The sequence below is a fragment of the Archocentrus centrarchus genome, chromosome 7 (genome assembly GCF_007364275.1).
Source record: "Archocentrus centrarchus isolate MPI-CPG fArcCen1 chromosome 7, fArcCen1, whole genome shotgun sequence".
Taxonomy (NCBI): Eukaryota; Metazoa; Chordata; class Actinopteri; order Cichliformes; family Cichlidae; genus Archocentrus; species Archocentrus centrarchus.
In genome coordinates, this window is record NC_044352.1 from 11,755,428 (window position 1) to 11,779,686 (window position 24,259).

The 24,259-nt window shown below is 40.4% G+C and overlaps 2 protein-coding genes across 5 annotated transcripts; one reads left to right on the forward strand and one right to left on the reverse strand.

Moving 5' to 3' along the window:
• bltp3a (bridge-like lipid transfer protein family member 3A) lies at positions 1-19,100 on the forward strand. Of its 4 annotated transcripts, none has more exons than XM_030733210.1 (21): positions 1-246; positions 4,291-4,453; positions 5,691-5,729; positions 5,984-6,075; positions 6,157-6,346; positions 6,723-6,863; positions 6,990-7,160; positions 7,588-7,768; positions 7,928-8,014; positions 9,466-9,636; positions 10,325-10,461; positions 11,210-11,351; positions 11,624-11,817; positions 11,941-13,166; positions 13,300-13,457; positions 13,548-13,687; positions 13,770-13,920; positions 15,289-15,545; positions 15,691-15,799; positions 15,978-16,066; positions 16,399-19,100. In XM_030733210.1, exons 1-21 carry the CDS (start codon positions 203-205, stop codon positions 16,513-16,515), a joined length of 3,999 nt encoding a protein of 1,332 aa, XP_030589070.1. In that variant the 5' UTR covers positions 1-202; the 3' UTR covers positions 16,516-19,100. The 4 variants fall into 4 exon arrangements, with proteins under 4 accessions (XP_030589070.1, XP_030589071.1, XP_030589073.1 ...); XM_030733211.1 differs by having other exon boundaries at positions 15,981-16,066; positions 16,399-19,099; XM_030733213.1 differs by lacking the exon at positions 4,291-4,453 and having other exon boundaries at positions 192-246.
• A 26-nt stretch (positions 19,101-19,126) lies between these two features.
• On the reverse strand, positions 19,127-24,095 carry taf11 (TAF11 RNA polymerase II, TATA box binding protein (TBP)-associated factor). Its single transcript, XM_030733214.1, has 6 exons — positions 23,824-24,095; positions 23,453-23,642; positions 21,707-21,837; positions 21,487-21,574; positions 20,080-20,176; positions 19,127-19,962 (listed from the first exon to the last, which is right to left on the reverse strand). The coding sequence occupies exons 2-6, from the start codon at positions 23,618-23,620 to the stop codon at positions 19,832-19,834; spliced, it is 615 nt and encodes a 204-aa protein (XP_030589074.1). The 5' UTR covers positions 23,621-23,642; positions 23,824-24,095; the 3' UTR covers positions 19,127-19,831.
• Positions 24,096-24,259: the final 164 nt, after the last annotated feature.

A 24,259-nucleotide genomic window follows, 5' to 3' on the forward strand; every position in this document is an offset into this window, starting at 1 on the left:
TCTTAGTGCGCGTGCGTGTGAACGAAAAGGGGGTTAGCTTCTGTCTAGTGTTTAGCAGCTAGTCTCTCCTGTACTGTGCTGTCCCTGCAGCGTTTAAGATGTACACAGCTAGTGCTGTGTACAATATAGAGGTCCCTGCAAGCTAACATATGTTTATTTATGTAGGAAAACTGCCGACATTGTTCGACACTAACTGTCAGAAATGGCTGGGATTATTAAAAAGCAAATCCTGAAACATTTGTCAAGGTAAGTGTCAGGTTTGGGTTAGTGTTAGCCAGTTAGCCCATCTGGATGGTTGTAACGTTGCTGCTCACAGCCACAGCAAACGCTAGTTGGCTGCTATTTGTCATCTGCGTTGGTTTAACGCTCCACATTTTCAGCAATTTGAAAATAACGGTTAGAGGTTTTAAGGGGACAGTGAATGAAGCAGAATCGCAATGGACTTTCTCAATCGTATGTATTATTGTTAGCATTATAGACTACATACGCCTTTCTTTAATATGTCTTCGTCCATACCGTTTACTTTGTATTTTATTTCACTAGGATGAAATATAATAAGGGGGATGTGACAAAAATCACTCTATTTATGGGATGACAGTCAAGGAATGTGAAGTAATTTTATTTATTTAGGGATCAGGAATGAGGTTTGTCAGTTATTTTTAAGACATATTTCGCATATTGAATGAATTTATTATCAGTATGTCGATAAATGGCACCTTCACGGCATAAAAAACATGAAAAAACGAAACCAAAGCTCCAGACCGGCAATGTTATGGTGGAAGTACACTGCCTTTTATCTGCCCTTGTACTGGATACAGATTTATCAGGATGGTTAAAAGCATGACTATCCCAAGCCGTAATAAATGAATGAATTATTATCAGTCCATGTTTGCTATAAGAGTTGTGAGGAATATCCCTACTGTTTGTTTCAGACTGTCCATCACGCATACTTAGAGTATACAGTATTTATCATTTACTAACAATATACTCTCTACATCTGACCTGGTTTTACATCCTCAGGAGACATACGGCCTCTGATTTTGTGATGCACACTCAACTTTTTTTCTTTGTGTGTGTGTGTGTGTGTGTGTGTGTGTGTGTGTGTGTGTGTGTGTGTAAAGGGGGAGGGGGGTCAGCTATTGTCTGTTTGTTACTGCTTACAGTTGTTGAGAAATTAATTTGGGTGGGAGAGGAATGATGAAATGTGTATAAAAGGTCATATAAACTAAATGGGGTAAAGACTAAAGTTCATGAGCCTGGACAATTGATGTCTGCTCAGTTAGAGGCTTTCCATTTGACTGCTATTCTCATCCTAGTTATTGCCTCTGGCACTGAATAATTAAAGCAAATTTTTGCAGAAGAAAGGACACAGTGGACATAGAAGGTCGACATGCAAGCGCATCATTATTTTTGCCATAGCTTGTTTTATGATGTGAAATGATTCAACTGTCTCTTCAGTTGCATCTTTGCAACCTGCTGTTGACAGAAATCACTTAAAACCTCAAAGTGCAGCCTGCTGGCCAGTGGTGGGTGGCCCATGGGAACATTTTATACATCCTGCAAGCACTAAAAGAATGAAAAAGAGCACACTACTGTACATTTAATCTGTCCTCTTCAGTTTCAGCCTATTCTGTTGTAGCCATCAAAACAGAATAAACATCCGAATATTAGCAAATACAGCTCGTGTCAAGAAAAACAAAACAATTTATCATTTAAAAAATATATAATTGAGAAAAGGCAATTACTAACTTAATCCCTTCAGTCATGTTATAGAAATTTTGGTGGAATAAAATTCATCTTCTGCCCATAGAATCATTTTAGGTAGGAGATGTCAGAAAATTAATGACAGTGCAAACTACAAAAAAGTGATATTCACAGTTATGTACATGTTGACCAAAGGGGTTATACCACCATCCACTAAGTCTGTTTGTTTTGTCCAGACCTTAATTATATGCTCGTCCCCTGCTTTAAAGCATTTTACATTCTTTTCTGTAATTCAGTATCATTTTTAGTGTTCTGTGTAGGGCTGCAGTGATTCATTGAGTAACTAAAATAACTTGATTATAAAAAAAAAATCCTCAACACATTTTTTTAATGCTTTGTTTAATCCGTGGATTTGTAGCACTCAGGTGTCGCCATGTAAGTGTGAGCGTTTCACCCATATTTGTGACAAAAAATAAACCTGAAATAGAAACGTATTAAGGAGCACGTGTGTGAATAAAAAGTTCATTAAGCCTGTGTAGGCCCCAGTTTTTCAACAAAAGGACTGATAACACAACAGCAGCAGTGATCATCATCCTGTCACAGTTTAATGTAAAGTCTGTCTACATGCACACACGGCAAAGCGCAAAGAGGCGGAGCCGTTACTGAGAAGGTGAGCTCAGGTGGAGTGATTTTTTTTTTTTCTGGTGTCCAGAACAGCAGTGCCTGTAATCAACATCGAAAACTTACTGAAGGCTGATGGCAGACATCTCATTTTCTATGGCAGTGATACCTGCAACAAGCAGGGGTGAATCTAAAGGGGGACATGGGGTGTACTAGACCATATTTATTTCAAGGCTTTAGAAACATTTTGCAGATTTAGAGTCATATATAATACTAATATTAATCTGTAAAATATAAAAAAAATTTTTTTCTTTTTTTCCTTTTCTCATAGGCCAAAATATACATGGGCCAGTGAAATACTGAACCACAGACCTTGGGCACTGAATTATTATTAACATTAATTGACATAATTTTTTAATATGTTATAAGCACAGGACACACCTCCGCTCTGAGAATGTTATGCTTGCTTTTCTTCATGCGCCTTTAAAGGCTTACAGACACACATACTGACTCATTCACTAGCAGACATGCGCGCACAAGAACACACACCAAAATTTACCTCATCCAGGTGATGCAGTGCTGTCAGAACTCCTTTTTTGCTTCCCACTAAGGTAAGAAAGCTTTCCAAGAGAACAGTAAGGGCTGTTTTATTTTATACCTTAGTTTAAGTCATGTGCAATGTTTTCTTTTAAAAATAAATTGAACATGGCATGTAAATACATTGAAAGGGTTTAGTTTTTTTGGACAGATGTATGTAGTTAAAACTATTTCTAGCAGTTTCTAAAATGGAAACCAATGAGCAGTTCATGTATTAAAGGACCTGTTTTTCTTTTCTCTTTTAAATATTTATTATTGCTCATTAATAAGACAAAAGTATCAATTGATGGAATAATTGATAGAATACTTGATTACTAAAATAATCGATAGCTGCAGCCTTATTTCCTTGTGAGTATCTGACTCAGTGAAGCAGTTGTCATATAACAGTGTAGTCATTTCATAATCGGTCAAATCTCCTGACCCTGGTCTGCCTGCTATGCATTCAAGGTAATGACAAGAAGTTAAAGATACAGATGGAGCACGTAATTGACCAAACCCGACTTCTTAAGCCAGATAAAAGTTAACTGTTTAGTTAACTACTCATCCTTCCATACTTACTGTTTAACAGTTCTGGTATTGTTAGCTAAACAGTTGGCCTTTTGGCTGTTTGCATAACCTTGAACAACCTTGTACTGTTATGTCAACGTTGTATTGTATTTTCAGACATGTGAACTAGGTCTATGCCTTAGGCTTGACTCATTGAAGGGTGTCAGGGTTCATGTGAAAAGCAGCAGAGCAGGTTTCGTAAGCAGTGGATGTAGAGCTGCTATTTTATTGCTTCATATGAAAAGGAAGCTTGAGGTCACTGGATTCTCACCTTTATCAGGAGCAGCATGTTATCAGATCTGATTATGTTAAGTGTTGTAGTTTAAATAGCATCCTGCAGTCTGTAGCGCTAATCATATGACTTCATTTTGAGCAGTGTCTCACAGTTGGTAACTGAAATGTCACACAGATATTTCAGAGCAGTGTTTCAGCCATGTATTATAGGTGAAATAAAAAATCAGTTCTCCAATACTCTGCTATTGCTGCTATTTGCTATGCTGTATTCACCCTGAGCAGACTGAATTTTATTCCTGGCTTTTGGAGCCTGCTACCTTAGAACCTTTGAAGAGGGTACTCTAGATGAGAGTGCAGCTGGATGACTCTATTAAGGATGCTATTGCCTCAGGATGACTCATCCAGTTGCACTACTTCAGAAACATCTTGACTCCATATTTGCATTATTCAATTTGAGTTATTTCTGTCTCCCAGATCATCAGTGGCATATGCTGGTGTTTCCCTAACATACCTTATTTAAACTGTTTCCAGATTTACGCTGTATGTATTCACTCGAAATCATTTGAACTGTTCATCTGGTTTCCTCAGGTTTACCAAGAATCTGTCCCCGGACAAAATCAATCTGAGTACTCTAAAGGGGGAGGGGCAGTTGTCTAACCTCGAGCTTGATGAAGAGGTGCTGCAGAACATGCTTGATCTGCCTACCTGGCTGGCTGTCACCCGGGTCTACTGCAATAAAGCTGCCATCAGGGTATGTTAATATTGACCCCTATAACTAGTCTAACGGGGGGATTGTTGTGTTTAGTAATGCAAAGGTGTGACAGAGTGTGCGCACATTGTCTCATAGTTCTTTTTAAAAATGCAGCAAAAGTATATTGTGCTTATTAATCCCTCAGAAATTGTTTTTTGGCATTCACAGTGCATTGAATCTTAGAGGAAATGAGCAGTGGAAGGATCACAAAGATGAGCACTACTAGAGGCACTGCTGCAAATTGTGATCCTTCAGACCAGTACTGTTTGTTGATAATAGACAGGCAAGCCATGATTCAGAGGGACACCAAAGCCCACAGGCTAGAGTGATCCTGAGATACAGTGGTTAGTGTATATTTAGCTCTCAGGATATCTGATGTGTTCTCAAAAAAGCCCAACAACATTCAAGTGGGATACCAACTTCCCTTTGAGATATCTTAAAAGTTAGATTTAATGTAGAAAACAAAAATGTTTTTGATTATACAAGACAAGTCTGTAGCTCTAATCATATGACTTCATTTTGAGCAATGTCTCACACATTTACTTTTTCAGTTTTTATCATATTTTCTTACTATTTTCAAAAGTGCACCAGGCCAGTGTTGCAGCCTGCATAAATATGAAGAATGACTGCAGCACTGAGCAATGAATTATTATTACTGATTTAAAAAAAAAAAAAAAATCAGTTTTGCTGATTGCTGTGGAATGATAGATGCTTGAGCTGTCAGTCAACTAAGCTGCTAACAGCAACTGTTAGATGCGTTCACGGTTCCCAAAGGGTGGACCTTGTTGCCCGTGGTAACTCCCTTACTTTCCCTGTAGGGTCACTAACAGGTCAGCATTTTGCTTTGTTCAATACTTTAGTTTATGACCACATCTATCGACATTCTTGTAAGCCTTAGTAATACTTAATGCTGAGTGCTAATTAACAAATGTCAGCTGCAGCCTAACACACCATGTGCTTGCCTGAAATCTGTTGTTTATCCCAAGTGATACCATGACCTGTAACACTTCAGTTACTGCGTTCCCGTACTAGACAGACATGATGTTTAGAACTATCTTAAACTTTTCCAGTTAATTTGTAGTGCATAAATATTGCAGCGTGCCGGTTTTTGTCACAGCTGCTGTGTCACATTGTGTGAGCTTGCTTCTCACTGTGCACTTGTGAATGATGAAAATGCAGAATTCTGTGGCAAGTGTTTGTGACTGACACTGTTGACCCTGCTGTCCTGTCTTTTCAGATACAATGGACAAAGTTGAAAACAAGCCCCATCTGCCTGGTAAGAATTGTGTTATTTTGGTCTTTTCAGACCTCATGCACATTTCTGCAACATTAAGCTTCCCCTTCATCTTTAATCCAAAATAACCTCACGCTAGGAAGACACTAGCAGTATCCTGTTTTGCTATTTGTTTGATTGATAAGCACGTAAAGATTATGATTTTTATCACTGGTAAATGTTTGGCTGCATCCCTAATTTACTTGCATGCTGACTTTTGTCTGTGTGTTTTGTCTTGTGTATTTCCTCATGTGTAGTTCTTAGATAAGGTAGAGGTAGAGATGAGGACATGCGAAGAACCTCGTCCACCCAATGGCCCCTCTCCCATAGCTATAACAGCAGGCCAGAGGTAAGCCTTCACAAATTTTGCGTTAAGCCAACATATTTGGTGTATGTACTGTACCATATCCCATGTCATGTGTATTGACAGTGAGTATGGCTTTGCTGAAAAAGTAGTAGAGGGCATGTCTGTTCGGATCAATTCGATTACCATCAAAGTCCAGGCTAAGGCCTTCCATGCTTCCTTTGAGCTCTGGCAACTACAAGGCAACAGCCTCAACCCCAAATGGCAACGTAGTGACCTTCGCTACACCCGCATCACTGACCCAAAGAGAGGAGAGGTGCTATACACACGCAAACACTTTTATTTCTCCTCCAACACAGCTTTATCACTCTCCATTTATGTCATGTAATGTAGTACTGACTATAATGATCCACCACAGAAGTCGTGTTTACTCATTAAGCCTGCCAAAAATGATGTAAACAAGTTGCATGTTTAGTTTTGGTAGCTGCAGAGACTATTTTTGGGATAAACAACCTTTCAGAATGAGAGTTTGTAATCCACTTGAAAGAAGTGTTTCTGTTGTCTTTTCTCTTTGGTAACAATCATTCCATGTAACTGTCACAGTATGGTTTTATTTTATTCTTGCAATTTTTAAAAAAATTTTTTTTATTTGGTTATAGCTTGATTGTTTGATATGCTTAATTTTCATTCAGGTGTTGACATTCAAAGAAATCAACTGGCAAACTCTGCGAATTGAGGCAGATGCCATTGAGAGTGATGACCAAGACCTTGGTAGCACCCCTCTAAGACTCATCACCAACCAGGGACGCATCCGCATTGCTCTTAAACGCAGGGTAAGACTGTATTTGATCCTTCCATCAACTTTTCCCTCAGAGAACTGGATATAGATTAGAAACATGAAACCATCAGTTTAAAAAAATGAAAGTCAAAAGTCCTTATTTTTTAATTGTTTTATCCAGATAAAGGATTGTAATGTGCTGGCGTCAAAGCTCCTTTTCATTTTGGATGACCTTCTGTGGGTGCTGACGGACTCTCAGCTCAAAGCCATCATCCATTATGCCAAATCGCTCAGCGAGGCAATGGAGAAATCTGCACAGCAGAGAAAGAGCATGGCTGCCGAATCCTTGCAGGTCTCACCCCTTTCTTACTTGCTGTTTTATTTTTATTTCAAAAGAAACTCAGCTTTATAGCTGACTTGTCATTTAAGAGTGTTAAACTGACAGGGACCCCAAAATATAACAAACATGTACTGATAAAAATTCCCAAATATTTAGTGAGAATAATTCAAATATTGTTTCACTATTTATATACTATTTACATGCACAAGTACCACAAAAAATGCAAGACATTAAACTTAAACACAGTCTGTTTGTTGCCTATAATACGAATCATTCATATATAGTATGTAAAAAAGTTATGTTGCAGCAACTAAAATATGCTTACTAATAATGGACAAAATTAGCATTTGTTTCCATCTTTATGCACTGTAAGATATTTTTTTGATTTTTGTGAAATCATCTTGGTAAGTTTTAATGTATTGCCTCTTCTGTGGTTTAGACTGCACCACCATCTCCTGGCCTCCAGAGCCTGTGGACAGAACCTCAAACTGCTCCTGCAGGCACCCCCAGCAACATGAGCCAATACTTTGATCTCTTTGATGTCAAGGAGTCTTCTTACCATACCTTCATATCACGCTTAGACTTACACATATGCAATGACAGTTCTTCAATGGATGAAGGTTAGAAGGAAGTATCTCACCAAGTGCTGCTGTCTTGCAACTAAATCTATCTGTGTTCTGTTATATGCTCATAGTAGTCACTTAAATGAAGCTGTTCAGCATTTGAAGGGTAATTATTGGCAGGCTGGTTGAAAACTCTTGTCATGTGACATTACATAGATGAGCCTCCCCCACCAGGCTTGCAGGGTGCCATGCAGCTGACCTTCAGGAAGCTAGGTTTTGACTACTATCCCGTCCACAGACCTGGTGAGTGTGACTGATTCTTTATTTTTTTTAGCTGCACTTTACCCTGAGGCTCTGCACTCCTCTCGCTGGAGCCACAGCATTCATTCAGGACTAACTCTTAGGAGGATTATTGTTCAAACAGACTAATGGCATGGGAGACTGTTCTCAGTGCTGTTACTCTCTGGGGAATGTTGAATGTAGAACAGCAGCCACTCTTGGAGCTCATTAAAATAAAGTATGAAAAAAATGTTTCATTTTGTTTATCCAATTCATTAAGAATTAATGAATTTTTTTTTTTGGGGGGGGTGGGGGGGGGGGGGGGGTGGGCTGAGGCTGATTACTCACTGCGGCAACAAGCTCTTTCCCCACCTCTTTTACGCATTAACACCTTGAGAGCTGATTTTGTTGTCCACCGTCTAGGTCACAGATGTGTCGAGCCATGTTCATACACTCATTCAGCATGATTGGCTGATTGCTGGTGGGGATTTCCCCCATTCATAAAGGTTGCTGCAAGGTGCGCTGTACACAGTGATGTGTGGGCAGTATTTTTCACTTTTGTCAGCGAAGGTTTAGGCGTGCTATGGTGCACAAGCGCGCGCCTTAAATATCCAGGACTGTGGATACTGTATAGTATGAACACTGACTTTTAAAAGTATTGACTCCTTTGCTTTTTTGTGTTATAGACTTAAATCAAGTAAATATCTCTGTTGTGCTAAGATGAATTTAAACTGACGTTACATCACTATACAGCCTCAGAGAACAGGAACCATTGCCATTGACTGAATGGTATTTGGTTATAGGCTTGCATCAGAAATATATTGTAGATATTTTTGCAAAATATAAACAATTTATTGGAAATTCACATGTAAGGGGTTCTCTCTATTAACTCCAGCTTCCTCCCACAGTCCAAAGACCTGCATTTAGTGCGGTTAGGTTAATTGGTGATTCTAAATTGCCCATAGGTGTGAATGTGAGTGCGAACGGTTGTCTGTCTCTCTGTGGTAGCCTTGCAAAAGACTGGTGACCTGTCCAGGTTGTACCCCTGGCAACTGGGATAGGCTCCAGCCCCCCGTGACCCTGATTTGGATAAGTGGAAGAAAATGGTTGAATGGATTTACATATAAGCTTAAAGCATATAAATAAATATAAATAATTTACTTGAATTTAAATTTTGATCAATTTCCATGTTATTGGTTTCACCTGATTTTGACTTTTTTTCTGGTTCTGTTCAAGAAAACCTTCATTGCATGATTCTCTGTGGTCTATTATCTTATTTTTTGTTTTTATATATATATATATATATATATATATATATATATATATATATATATATATATATATATATATATACTTTCATTTTTGTGTCATTGTTTTGTTTAACTATTTACACAGTAGAACAAATTTTAATTTCTAAATTTAAGTGTGGACTGACTTCAGAATCGTTACTGCTTCTTGTTGCTGCACTTGTACAGCTGAGGGGTGTCGGCACTGGGAACGTCACAGTGGAGCCATGGATGCCCAGGCTCAGTGGGCTGGGAAACTACTACAAGAATACCAGAGAAGAGTTGAGGCTTCTGGGTTCCCTGGTCCACATACTGAAATTTCCCAGTCGGCAAAGGACTCCCCTTCAAAGACAGTACAAGGTATGAGTCAGAATTAAGGTACTGGTTTTCTTGTTATAGTTCTTAAACTTTCTTTCAGGCTGAGTCCCAAACACACACATGCTTTTAACCATGTGACATCACTTTATCAGCAGTTTTTGAGTGAAATCTGTTGGTATGCTGACATGTTTAAAGTGGCACAGACAAGAACAGGATCTTAACAGCTGCTGAGCACAGGTCCACAGCTTCAATTCAATAGTAACACCATAAACTTTCTGCTGATGAAGTCCATGTAATGGGCTCCTGAAAAACTAGCTGGTGCTTAGTTAAGATTGTTTTGAAACTATAGATGTGATGGCATTACAGTACTCGTGCACAGATGAATTACTTTTTGCCTCCTTTTTCATAGCATACTACACAAACTACAGATGTGACCATTCACCATATGAATCAATGTATAGCATACTACACAAACTACAGATGTGACCATTCACCATATGAATCAATGTATAGCATACTACACAAACTACAGATGTGACCATTCACCATATGAATCAATGTATAGCATACTACACAAACTACAGATGTGACCATTCACCATATGAATGACTGTATTTATTTTACAGCAAGACACAGATTTTTAGCTGCAAATTTTTATTGGGTTTATGCTTACGTGTGGAGAACTGTGCCATTTTAGCTTGCAACTGAGCATTTACTCTTTATACTTCAGATGGACAGCCAAGTCCCAAGTCAAATTCATCTGAAAAAGAGCAGGCAGCCAGCAAGAGCTCCGCTGCCTCAGGGTCACTGAAGAAGTTGCGGTCTAGCTGTGTGGTGATCAGGATGGATGATGTGGACATTCACCAGGCAAGCTTTTATCATCATCTCATTTGATTTACTCGCTCTTAACAGAAGCCTCACTCTTCACTGACTCCCTAATCCTAAGTTGAAGCAGTCAGGCATTGTACTAGGTTGTACTTGCAGTTGGTTCAAACCAGAAAAGGGTCTGGCCAGTTTGCAGTCTTGGAGTCATGTGTTTGACAGGGCTTATAGAGGAACCAAAAGTCTCTTACAGACCATGTCACATGGCCATTGGGTGCCATGTGAAATGGCCAATTACATATTAGTTCATCAACTCAGGGCATCAGATTGCCTGCTTGAACTGTGGTAATAGAAGAGACAGTGATATAATTGCAAATATGACAATCACAGTATTGCATCCTCAGTGTGACAGGCTAAGTTATTAATGGTATATAAGTAGAATGGTATATAAGTGACTCATTTTGTCAGCTGTAATGCCACTCATTTGGAACAGAGAAAACCCCTTGCCACCTCAAATTACTCATTCAGGCTAGTTCTGCATATTCACCTCAGACATTTTACACGTTTCATCATGAAAGAACATATCTGGGGTTATTTTAGGTTTAAGTCACTTGTAGTTCCTTATTTGTTAGAACATAAAGCATTCAGGAGAAACTGTAAATGCTTGGTCTTTTTCTAAAACCTCCTGCTTCTGGATAGTAATTCAGTGTCTTTTTGCAAATAAGGCAGTTTAGTGAAAAAATAAATCCTATTTCATTTTAATATTTCCATTAATACTTTTTTTTACATTCAGGTGTCTACAAGAGGCCGACAAAACAAAAAGACACAGTCTTTGCTATCCTGTAACCGGAAAGCTCAAAGTTTACCAGACAACATACCAGCAGTTCATCTGCAGTTTACTGAGTACTACTTTCCTGATAATCCCAGTCTACCAGGTATTTGTATACTCTGTGCGTGTATGTGTGTCACTTGTTTTAGGTGTGTTTTATGTAATAAGACTGATTTGTTTTTGTTTTTTTCTTGTTACATTTACTCTTGAATCCTATGTTACTTGCAAAATTCTAATATTTTTGTCAGTTATGTCTTTGTTAGATGCACTTAACAACATTAGCTGTAAAAATGGATTTTGTATCGCTGTTGCCTCTTAATGTTCAGTTTCCATACAATTCTGTACTTGTCTGGACTTCCCATATCTTCCTTCTTGCAGTGCCCACCTCAAACCTGTATGCCCAGTTAAACAGCCTAATGCTGTGTGTAGACCCAGCTAGTGTGTTGTGGATTAATTTGTTCACCAGGGGACTCCTATACACCCTGGACCAGGTCAAAGCGTTCTACCATTTGCAAGACAGTAACAAGTCTGATGAACATGTAGACATCCGCATGGATGCAGCTCAGCTTAAGGTGAATACACTCAACTGATTTATACCATATTAATGTTTTCTGTTTTTAGCCCTTTCTTTACCAAACTTTGTTGCATTTTGTACAGAAGACTGAGCCTCTAATTTTTATTTATATATTTTATAGCTCGTAATTCCCTTGGATTCATCCATATTGGACCATCCAGAACGTCCACAGTCCCTGTCTGTCACGATACCCCAGATGGTTCTCAGTAACACCCGCCACTGCCCTCATGGCTCCAATGTGGACTTAAACAGTACATGTGAAAAGTTTGCCAGCTGCGCTTTCTTCCAATCTGTACTACCTTGCCCTTACCCCAGAGACCTGAGTGCCTTCCAGCCCATTCCTTCCACTTTCCTTCAGCATGCTCAAGAGCTGGAACCCCAGCCTCTGGACAGAAAGCAGCTACGATCCCAGGACATCTGGTCTCTCAGTCTGTCCCGTGTTACGCTAGGCTTTGATGGAGCACGGCGATTCCCCAAAGGCAAAACCCAGCCTTTTGTTGAGCCCTTTGCCATGTCTGTATGGATGTGTCAGCCGTGTGCCTTTAAAAGCAGTTCATTGTCTTCCTCCTCCAGTCCCAGCAGATCCAATCAGGCTTCTTCAGAGCAGGAGCCTCATTGGGAAGAGGCTGCGTATGCTTCTGTCCACTTCCTGGTCCACACAATCACACCAGTGAAGATGTGGCTCAACCACTATCAGTATGTTGCACTGCTCAGGATGAAGGATGCAATGGCTCGGTTGTTAGCAGAGTTGGGCCAGGATATACGAGATGTTAAGCAGGCTCATGACCAGAAGACAAAAACAGCTACAGTTTGTCTTGCCCTTGTTATGGACTCAGTGGAATTGGGTCTCCTTTTGCCACCAGCATGCAGAGAGCCTGAGGAAGAGGTCCCCCACACTCCTGAAACAGACAGCCCCAGTATAAGTGACTCTGACATTTCTCCATCTCATCACTCAGCTGCTGTTCTTGATGATAGTGGGTTAGAAAATGGCATCTCCTCCATCAATACAGTTACATTTGATCAGGATGAACAAGATGGGGTGGTAGAGGAGGCTTGTGAGGCTGTGGAGGAGGGGCTGGAGGGGAACAGACTGATAACACAGGAGGACACCCCTGTTCTCTCTCCTCCCTTCTCACCTGAACAGTCTGTAGTCCTCTCCCGGGAGCCGTCTACCTTTAGCCTTGAGGGAGAGCTATCGAGTGCCATTAATGTCACCAAGGATGTGACCAAAGATGCCATTAGTGCCTCACTGGACCTGACCAAAGGGGCATTTTCAATAACAAAAGATGCCTTTAGCATGCTGAGTCGTGGCTCGGGGATGAGCAAATTGTTCAGTCCACAGGCAAAGTAAGTGCTAGTTCTCTCCTGCTGGACAGCTGGCTACATAATATTGTTTGTGTGTCTGGAACTCATACTGTGTACCCCATGCTTTCACTGGCTTTCCCTTAATCCCTGGTTGTGTGTATGTCTATGTTCATAGGGAACAGGTTCAGCGTTCCGAAGAAACTTGCCAACAGTCCATGAAGCAGTCTCCTTCCCAGCATTCCTTTGACAGTGCTATCTTGGATGGCAGCCTGCCTGATGAAAATCTTTCTATGGATAGTGATAGCGACAATTTTGTTGTTCTCTTGGACTCAGGTGTGTAAACACTACCAAGATTCTACATATTTCTCTGACATTGGCATGCACAAGTAACTTACATCTACTGTAACTTTGTCATGTTTACAGAATCAGGAATGGAGTCCATGCGTCCCAACAGCACGCCTGTGGGCAGCCGAGGCAGCCCAGCCCCAGGGACAGAGGGAGGCTCATCAGCTGATCTTAGCAGTTCCCTGTCCCAAAGTACCGAGGATGTCTCTCAGGACATGGTGGGTTACTGTGGGCATACAACAAATTTCAGGAGTCGACTACATTTTAAGTTAATTTAGTAAAAATTGAACTGTTTTACAGTCCTCAGTGTTGTTGCTGATCCTGAGTGGAACAGCTTGCACCATTGAAGTAAAAGGAGAAGACCAAGTTGTGGCTGTTGAAGCACAAACTGTAACTCCTGTACAGATGGGTAATGTCAGACTATCAGACCTGCTTGCTGGGGTCATTCAAGGTAAATTGAATTATTCCTGTCATGCTGAAAAATGATTTAATTCATCTGCTCATCTATGCCATGACCTCAGTTTGTTTACTGATGACATGCTGACAATTTTCTTTCTGGTTTACTTATTCCCATGTTGCTATTTATTTTCAGAAAAAAAATGTTTGATTAATATTCTGGTTAGTCTGAGAGAATTGCAAAGTGAACCCCTAAAACAGGCAAAAATGTGAACTGTGGAAAAAGTATTTGTCCCTTCCTGATTTATTTATTTATTTATTTTTTTTACATATTTGTCACACTTACATGTTTCTGATCATCCATCCATCCATTATTTTTTTCCATTTATCTGGGACCGGGTCGTGGGGGCCAGCAGCCTAAGCAGAGAAACCCAGACCTCCCTCTTCCCAGCCACCACCTATCCCAGGGCCTCCTCCCAGTAGGACATGCCTGGAATACCTCACCTAAGAGGCACCCAGAAGTCATCCTAGTTAAGATACCCAAACCACCTCAACTGGTTCCTTTCGATGTGGAGGAGCAGCGGCTCTACTCTGAGCCCTTGTCGAATGACTGCACTCTTCACCCATCTCTAAGGGAGAGGCCAGCCACCCTTCTGGGGAAGCTCATTTCCGCGGCTTGTATCCACAGTCTCATTCTTTCAGTCACTACCAAAAGCTTGTGACCATAGATGAGGGTAGGGATGTGGATCGACTGGTAAATTGACAGCTTCACTTTTGCACTCAGATCTCTCTTCACCATGATGGACGGGGCAGTGTCCGCATCACCGCAGCTGCTTTCCTCTCCCCTCACTTGTGAAAAAGACCCCAAGATACATAAACTCCTTCACTTGGTGCAGTTACTCGTCCCTGACCCAGAGTGAGCACTCCACCTTTTTCTGGCTGAGGACTATGGCCTCAGATTAGAGGTGATAATTCTCATACCTGCCAGTGCACACTCTGCTGGAAATCACTGGAGACCACCACCTGATGAAGCTAACAGGACCGTGCATTCTGCAAAAAGCAGAGATGTGATTCTGAGGCCACCAAGGCGGAAGCCTTCAGCCATTTGGTTATGCCTTGAAATTCTGTCCATAAAAATTATGAACAGAATTGATGACAAAAGGCATCTCTGCCAGAGTCCAACACCCACTGGAAACAAGTCCGACTTATTGCTGGCAATGCAGACCAAGCTCGCGTTGATCTGAAATGTGTGACAAATGTGCAAAAACTAAGAAATTAATAAGGGGCAATACTTTTTCACAGCACTATACATATTTTCTCGGCTCAAAAATAGAATCGGATTAGTCGATGTTTGGAGAGCACGCTGGATCCTGAATTCTACAGTCTCAACATGGCTTACAAACCTTTCTCTTTTGCTCTTCAGCACCTGTTTTGCCGGTCCAGAAGGAGGGTAGCAGTGGCTCTCCAGCATTGTGCATGCGGGCAGAAATGGGACCAGCTGCAGCTCAGCGCTCTGCTCTGGCTGAATCGTTGGGCTTTCTGGATATGAGAGTGCAAGACTGTCAGGCTGAATTGTTAGCCTCGACAGTTGCTAACATCGGTCCTTTCCTCGAAGATGAATTCAGTGTTGATGGCCAGCCAGTGAAGTTACACATGAGCAATGTGACCATCACAATGAAGGTAGGTTCCTTTCTCATGGCAGTGGGAAGTGTTGCTCCCTTGTTGGGCTCAGTACTCCTGGGTATCTGTTTAATCACAAAAACTCCACTAAAATACTTTAGAACTCCTTCAGACTTTAGACCTTTTTCTTTCTTTCTTTCTTAAGGACGATGGCCCCAGAATATACCCCACAGCCCCTCAACCCGTCCCAGCCACATTCATTGTAGATGAGCTGGTTCTCGAACGTAGCGATGATGGCATCATGAGAGTCAGAGGTGAGCAAGAAAATGATTTGCTTTTCAGCATGAATTTTGTTCATGGTGATGAATTTTAGGTTCTTGATCATGAACCTTAAAACCACAAAGACCTAAATTTACAGCATCAGCTGTCACAGCTTTATAAAAAGATGAACAGAAACTGATGATCCCTTTTTTTCCTTTTTGGTTGCTGCTGGAGGTGGAGACTCTAAAGCTGCAGCAGATGTTCCTAAGGCTGGCTGGGATAACCCTAACAACTCTTTGACTGTCCAACAGCAGAGTGAGGTACTGTGTATATAACTGTATTACTCTTTAATATAATGCTTTCTGGGGCTCAAAGTGTTGTGTTTCTTTGAATTTTTTAGTTGAGTCAACATATTCAAAATTCAGCTGAGTTAAATTAATAGTTTCTAACAAATTTTTTTAGGTTTACTGTAAACTGCTCTGTCCTAAATAAAGGTATAAAACTAGTGTCCTCTTACTTAAGATAAGTAAAGGAGAGATGTGTCTTAAATACACAGGGTTATGTAATGTTGGTGTAATTACACCTGTTGTCAGAATCGGGTATCAGCCCGCATGGCCTGTAGCTAACTAATCCACTAATCCTTTCGTTGCAGAGACCAACACTGGAGTCAAAGCTCTGTGAGGCAAAGGCTGCACTCACTCAAGCCCTCAGAGAGAAAGAGCGCCTCCTTCTGGAAGTCAGGAAGTATGATCCCACATTTACCCTCTGAATTTACTCTGTGCTTGACTTCTGAACCTGTCGCTGCTGAGGAATGGTTATGGAATCAGTCAGGCTGAACCTTGGGAGCCAGCATGACTCATTCATGTCTGGACATCTGACACGTCTCAAAGATGATGAATCCAAGCTGAGTGTTCGGATTACTTCCCACTTTTTAATTCATGAGATTACAACCAAAAAAAGCCCCTTATAACAATTATTGAATGGGGAAGTTAGTGAACTAACTTATAGGTACATTAATTGTACTTTTTTTAAAAAAAAAAAACTGTCTAGATATTCTTCACTTCTGTACACAACTTTCTTCTGGTTTTTTCCTCATCCAAATAAGTGTGGACGGTAAACTTATTGTGTGGTTTCGGTGTTTGTCATGTAGCATGCAAAGGTACATATTATTAAGCTTTAATTCTCTCTAGTCATTGTTTGCGTTGCAGAAGTATTAAATCACACGCCGCAACCTCTTTTCACATGCACTGACACTGCCAGACAGCTGCTAGTCCCTCCCAATACTCCTACAAAACATGTCAAGCATGCTGCCTGAACAGTGCTAATTTACATGTAGCACATATACATATTCACAGTCATCGAGCTAGACGTAGTAATGATGATTGCTTTTATTTACTGTAAAGTAAAAGATGACCTTGTGTGTGTGTGTTTTTTTTTTCACTTAGTGGAAAGTGTTATTTGAAAAGCAAGAAAAAAATGCACTTAAAAAAAAAAAAAAAAAGCTTACCTCCACTGCTTTCATGGTGAGCCTGATTCATCTCAATTTCCACCTGGCTATTTTATCAGCAGGGGGCCGTGGTTACACACACGGGCCGAGTCATTCCCTAGTGTAATATTTTTGTTTGAGTTGAAAAATGTTGATCATGCTTTTGTGGTACTGTGAAACAGTGTGCTCTGCTTGAATGTCCGATGAAGGCAGCGTGCCTTTTACACGGCTGTAGAGAGGTTGGACTTTTCAGTCCAGTTCTCTGGTTGAAAGAGATCTGAGACTATACAGCTAGTAATAGTACAGTACCTATGGTCTTCAATTGTTCTGTAGCTTGCCAGGAAACAACTTAGATTAATAGTGCTATTACCTCTGTACACATGTATTGTGTATAATGGTTAGACATTGTGGACTTGAAGCTTGTTTTGTGTGTTTTATTGCCTGTATGTATGTGGGTTTTTGTTTGTTTTTCGTTTTTTTTTTAAGATCTATTACATTGTGTTTGAGCCATATCAATCAAAGAAGGTGACATTTATTTAAAAAAAACTATGGTACTGATAATCTAATGCATATTCATCAGATTTACTACAAAACTGATACTTGTGTGTTAAAATCTGTAGTAGATCAGGATTAATCAGGCCAGTTGCAAGTTTAAATTTGTATCACTTCCCATTATCCATTCATAAGTCTGTTACATAAATTCATACTGTGATTGACTTGTTTATTCAAGACTGCTTGGAGAAACATTTCATGAAGAAATTGTCAGTTACATTTTATCTAAAAGTGTGCTAATGTCGAATTAGTGGTGTGTCATCTTGCCTTTGACAGGAGTTTATTGGTTGCATGGCTGTAACAGAAATCTTCCACTCACTTCCACTCATAATGGTCCTTTGGAGACCTCTGGTGGTGGTGACTTGCAAGTGTACACTCCATTTAAAATATTTATTATGTCTTTATTTTTTTAGCAAGTGTGTTTACTTGCAAATTATGACTGACATTGTGTGTTATTAAAGAGGAATGTTAGCTGTGGAAGCAATAGAAAGACACTTGGGTTTATCCACAAATATGACAAAGAACAGTAACACTGCACATTTTTAATGTGGAGTTCCAGTTCTTGGAATGATTAATTACCTGTGTATCACAGTTTTTTTCCCCTTCAGCTGTGTAACTCAAAGCCTCCTCAATCCATACGTGTAATAGCAGAAACTGCCTTTTAACTTCATTATCACCTAGAGATGTGATATATTTCTCAGCTATTGGTGTTTGCTCTTGCATGCCTGTAGTAGACACACTTACATTGGTACGAAATTGAGCGTGCCGTGCTGGATGCATCATGTAGCTCTGAAGTTTGCCCAGTTTCTTTCTATTCAGTCAGGCTTCCATGTTAAGTAGCATCTGTTCCACTGAAAAACTGGTGCTTTAAGTTAAATCTGCTCATAACCTGTTCCATTAGAGTTCATTTGCACTTGAGAGCAGGCCAGGGTTTCACTGTAACTGTAACTTTATTCCCAGTGTGCCATGCAAAAAGGAAATGGACAAAGAGTGATGTGAGACTCACTCCAAAGTGTGGTGTTCTCTCTAGATGCATGTACTGAAGTGATGTTCTGTTGATTTTGCCTTGTGGATTACTTACATCTGTGTGGTCAATTGGAAATTGCACTTGTTTTCATGTAAATCACTTCAAATGATTGCAGAGGAGTAATTGTAAAATCTTTTTAATTGATGCAAATGTTTGGACACTTTTTTTTTGGTGAGTTGTGTAGGATTACATCGAATTTTATATTGTCATCACTTAATTGAGACTAATTTTAAACTGGTTCTATGAACCAAAGGTAGTATGTAGAAAATAATTTAAGTAAAAAAATTGATTAGTAAAAATAAATTGCTTAACACATTTTGGTTCTCTATTTATTTTTTGAGTGAACGCATGTTTGTATGTGACAGAATTCACACTGTCTGAACATATACAAAAACTTTCAACTGTTCCAATTAACATTCTGGTCATTTTACAAGTGTGATGCAAACTAAGTATTTACAATTACAATTTCAACACAGTTCATTGAGCCCCGTTCACAAACTTACAACACATGAAAATTAAAATAACCTGAATGATAAGCACCTAGTTTTTCAAGGACCTTTTCAGTAACTCTGGAAAAAGATTTAACTATCTTGAGTCCAAACTATTTCCAGTTCATGGTCAAACAAGTGGGGAGGGGGGTGTGACATGAAGTAATGTAATACTATTGACTATGGAGAGGAAGGAGCTTAAAAGATAGGAAGGTTTTCAAATGTATGAGTCATGACACTTTCCATAAAGAAAGGAAAAAAAAAAAATGTTGACTGGAATATAAAACAGGTTAATTAAAATCATGATTTCTCAACATTCTGTTGAAAACACTGAAGGATGAGAAAAATGTTCACCTTAGCAAATCTAATCAACTTTATTTTGCAGCTGTCTTAACTGTACTTTGGGACTACACTGCCTACTTGGCTGCAGGGTGTGTAAAGCGGCTGCATGTTGAGTCTTCCATTGTGCGCCATTGATTAAATCACTGGGATCACTCCATCATCCTCATACCAGCTGCAGCTCAGGTGTGTGTCAGTGAAAGAGAATGTTCTTGTGTTTTGTGTTAGGAATCTGATCTCTGCTCTTCAGCCTCCTCACTGCTTCCCTCATGTGCTTAGGCTGAAGTGGTGGTGTATCACCCCACTTCTCACAAACATCCAGTGCTGTAAAGGCAAAGAAACAACCTCATGAAACTATAATTCATATAAGCTCAACTGAATGTGTTGTATGGTTCAGTTTATTTAGTCTGGATGATTGTGGTTTTGTAAATCTCCACTCACCTTCCTCAACGATTTCCCCAGCAAAGACCTTTGCAATACCAGACATGGCAATAACCACATTCTGGGACACTGATGACCCTGTTATGGACTGGATGAGCTGATGGACGAATAATAAAGTAAAAGATATGAGATCAAGATATCTTTTTCAGGGTTTTAAAATACACTATATATTTCCAAAAGTATTCACTCATCTGCCTTCACACGCATATGAACTCGAGTGCCATCCCATTCTTAATCCATAGGGTTTAATATGTCGTCGGCCCACCCTCTGCAACTATAACAGCTTCGACTCTTGTGGGAAGGCTTTCCACAAGGTTTAGGAGTGTGTTTATGGGAATATTTTTTTTTCTTCCAGAAGCGCATTTGTAAGTCAGACACTGATGTTGGATGAGAAGGCCTGGCCAGTCTTCTGTAATTCAGAGGCTGGCCTAATTCATCCCAAAGGTGTTCTGTCAGGTTGAGGTCAGGACTCTGTGCAGGCAAGTCAAGTTCTTTCACCCCAAACTCACTCCTCCATGTCTTTATGGAATTTGCTTTGTGCACTGGTGTGCAGTCATGTTGGAACAGGAAGGGGCCATCCCCGAAGTGTTCCCAAAATGTTGGGAGCATGAAATTGTCCAAAATGTCTTGGTATCCTGTAGCATTAAGAGTTCCTTTCATAGGAACTAAGGAGCCAAGCACAACTCATGAAAAACAACCCCACACCATAATCCCCCCCACCAAACTTCACACTTGGCACAGTGCAGTCAGATAAGTACCGTTCTCCTGGCAACTGCCAAACCCAGACTCGGATTGCAAGACAGAAGCGTGATTTGTCACTCCAGAGAACACATCTCCACTGCTCTAGAGTCCAGTGGCGGTCTGCTTTACACCACTGCATCCGACACTTTGCATTGCACTTGGTGATGTAAAGTTGGATGCAGCTGCTCAGCCATGGAAACCCATTCCATGAAGCTCTCTATGCACTATTCTTAACCTAATCTAAAGGCTGCAGGAAGTTTGGCGGTCTATAGTGATCGACTCCTCAGAAAGATTGTGACCCCTGCAACTCAGCATCCACCGACGCCGCTCTATGACTTTACGAGTTGCTGTGACTCCCAGTCGTTTCCACTTTGTTATAATACCACTAACAGTTGACTGTGGAATATTTAGTAGTGAGGAAATTTCACAACTGGACTTGTTGCACAGGTGGCATCCTATCACTGTACCACACTGGAATTCACTGAGCTGACAGCGACCCATTCTTTTACAAATGTTTGTAGAAGCAGTCTGCATACTTGTGCTTGGTTTTATACATGTGGCCATGAAAGTGATTGGAACACTTGAATTCAATGATTAAGATGGGTGAGTGAATACTTTTGGCAATATAGTGTACTTAGTCTATTAAAAAAAACAACAACAACTTACCCTTTTAATGGCAGCCTTAGGGAATGCAGAACGCCTGTACATCTCATAGCGATTCAGCTGCTCTTCAGAAAAGGATGAAACCAAAACCCTTTATAAAAAAAAAAAAAAAAAAAAAAAAAAAAAAAAAAAAAAAAAAAAAAAGAATTATTGTGTATTTGGCAATTGAAATTATTTCAAGAACAGAAATGATCTTCTGTGAGATTAAAACTGGCAGTCTTACTGCATCTTCTGTATTTCATCTTCATCAACCTTGTGGCGCTTCTCCTTTTTCTTCTCGGGTTCTACCTTTAACCTTTTAGAAGGAGGCTGGCCAGAGGTTCCCTCTTCCTCATCTTCTCCCCCTTGTGTTTCCTATCCAGTGGAAGACAAAATTATTGAGACACTACATAGAGAGTCACCATTGTAAAACCACAAACACAGCACAGTTACAGGTTTTAAGATTTTGTTGGCTTCTTGCCCGTTCTGTGTACGTATACAGTCAATTAAATGATTTTGTTAATGTAACATTTCACTGTAGTAAGATAATTCAAAATAAAATTGAAACAATTAGTCCTGTCCATTTTGGTCATTTCCACTGATCTTGGTATCATCAACACTGTCTCTGAAACATAAATCATAACAGGTCTCATTACCATCTCGTAAACTTTCCCTTTCACTCTTGCTCTCCTTCTGTCACAAATCACCCCTGACATTCGTTTCCACCCACTCCATCCTGCCTGTACTCTCTTCTTCGCCTCTCGTGCACTGTCCATTGCTTTGGATGGCAGACCCCAGGTGTTTTTAGACTCATCTACCCTCACTACATCTGCTCTTTGCATCTTCACTTCCACCTGTCCCCCTCTCATTCACACAAGCATTCTGTCTTGCGTCTACTGACTTTCATTCTTCTTCTCTCCAGGCTCTCTCCTACCTGCTCCCCACTCTCAGACAATGTTGTCTGCAAACATCATAGTCCAGTGAGACTCCTGCCTGACGTCATCTGTTAACCTCTTCTTACACTGCAAACAAGAAGGGACTCAGAGCAGATCTCTAATGTAACCCCACCCCCACCAAGAACCCATCTGTCACTCCTACCGCACATGTCACCACTGTCACGCTGTACATATATGTCCTGTGCCACTCTCACATGCTTCTCTGTCCTGACTTCCTTATGCAGTACCACAGTTCCTCTCTTGGCACCCTATCATACCCGTTCTCTAGATCCACAAAAACACAGTGCAACTCCTTTTGACCTTCTCTATGCTTCTCCATTAACATTCTCAAAGCAAGCATCGCATCTGTAGTGCTCTCTCTCAGCATGAAACCATACAGCTGATCACTCATCATCACCTCTCTTCAACTACTCTTTCCCATATCTTCATGGTATGGCTCATCAACTTTATCCCTCTGTAACTTTATCCCACCTTTGCACATCACCCTTGTTCTTGAAATTTGGTCCTAGTACACTTCTTCCCAATTCCTCAGGCGTCCTCTCACACTCCAAGATTGTGTTCAACAATCTGTTTAAAAAGTGTACTGCCCTCCTTCCTAGACATCTTCACGCCCCCACAGGTATATCATCTGGACCAACCACCTTTCCGCTCTTCATAGCTGCACTCACTTTCTGCTAACTAATCCTCTGCACTCCCTAATTCACTGACTGTCCTACTCTCTCTCCAATTTTCTTCATGAGCTCCTCAAAGTATTCCTTCCATCTTCTCAACACACACATTTCCATCTCTATACTTAATCACCCTAACCTGCTGCACATTATTTCCAGATCGATTTCTCTGTCTAGCCAGTCAATACAAGTCCTCTTCTCCTTCCTTAGTGTCCAGCCTAACTATAAGCCTTTGCTGTACATCTAACCTCCCAGTGCTCTTGTCTACTTTCTTCGTCATGCTGACGAACCCACTTTTTCTTTGCGAACCTCTTCATCTGAATACCTTCCTAGCGAATGAAATGCGAATGAAGCTCCAAAACTCACATGTTTAATCTCTTTAGGCTGATCTTGCGAAGACAACTCTATGTTTTCATTTGCAGGTTTTTCTGTGACAGGAGCATTTTCACTTTCCTCTGATTTCAGGTGCTTCTCGTCGGCAGAGGTTGTCCTCTCAGGTATATCATCGGTCTTGATCCGTGCAGGGTCTGCCATATTACTAATCTGGCTTCAGATTCTGCAAAGTATCAAAGAAGTTGATCAGACAGTTCTCCAAATAGCTACAAATCGACCAATCTAGTCCTCACAAGCTGAACTCCAGTTTAAAAATTTTAGCTGGATAGCCCCGAAATAAGGCACAAAGATCTTAATACCAGCTTCTGGATATAACAGAAGAAAACAGAGAATCATGCACATACCTTCTCCGCAGCTAGGCGTCAACAAAGCAGCAGCAACAGCCAGACCGTGAATTTACGCTAACGATAGCTAGTAACTACCGGCGGCTAACACATAACGCATTTATATAATTTACATCAATAGACACACACAAAAAAACATGAAGTTTAACGCGTAAGCTCTGAATTACACATATGCAGCCACCTAACGTAAGAGGAACGATTCTTCAAAAAGCTACTTTTCCTGGTAATGTTGCTAACATAGCATGTGAATTTCCGTTTCCGTTTTACGGGAACTTTAACTCCGCCTCCTCTGAAGTGACCAATGGCAGTCTATGGGAGCAACAGTCACAAGTTAGTAATAAGCTGTTTTAATGTGTATTCATAATCTTAAAGTACAATATTCAGTTAAAATTGAGGTTGTAAATGGCTTATGTGTCTTAAATAAATAAAGGCTATT

Bases quoted from the DNA above. Each gene is read 5' to 3' on its own strand.
- bltp3a (XM_030733210.1), top strand. From the start codon at position 203: ATGGCTGGGATTATTAAAAAGCAAATCCTGAAACATTTGTCAAG. The intron at 247-4,290 runs GTAAGTGTCAGG...TGGTTTCCTCAG, and splicing joins ATCCTGAAACATTTGTCAAG to GTTTACCAAGAATCTGTCCC. The intron at 15,800-15,977 runs GTGAGCAAGAAA...TGGTTGCTGCTG, and splicing joins TGGCATCATGAGAGTCAGAG to GAGGTGGAGACTCTAAAGCT.
- taf11 (XM_030733214.1), bottom strand. From the start codon at position 23,620: ATGGCAGACCCTGCACGGATCAAGACCGATGATATACCTGAGAGGACA. The intron at 21,575-21,706 runs GTAAGACTGCCA...TTTTTTATAAAG, and splicing joins GATGAAATACAGAAGATGCA to GGTTTTGGTTTCATCCTTTT. The intron at 20,177-21,486 runs GTAAGTTGTTGT...TTCGTCCATCAG, and splicing joins CTAAGGCTGCCATTAAAAGG to CTCATCCAGTCCATAACAGG.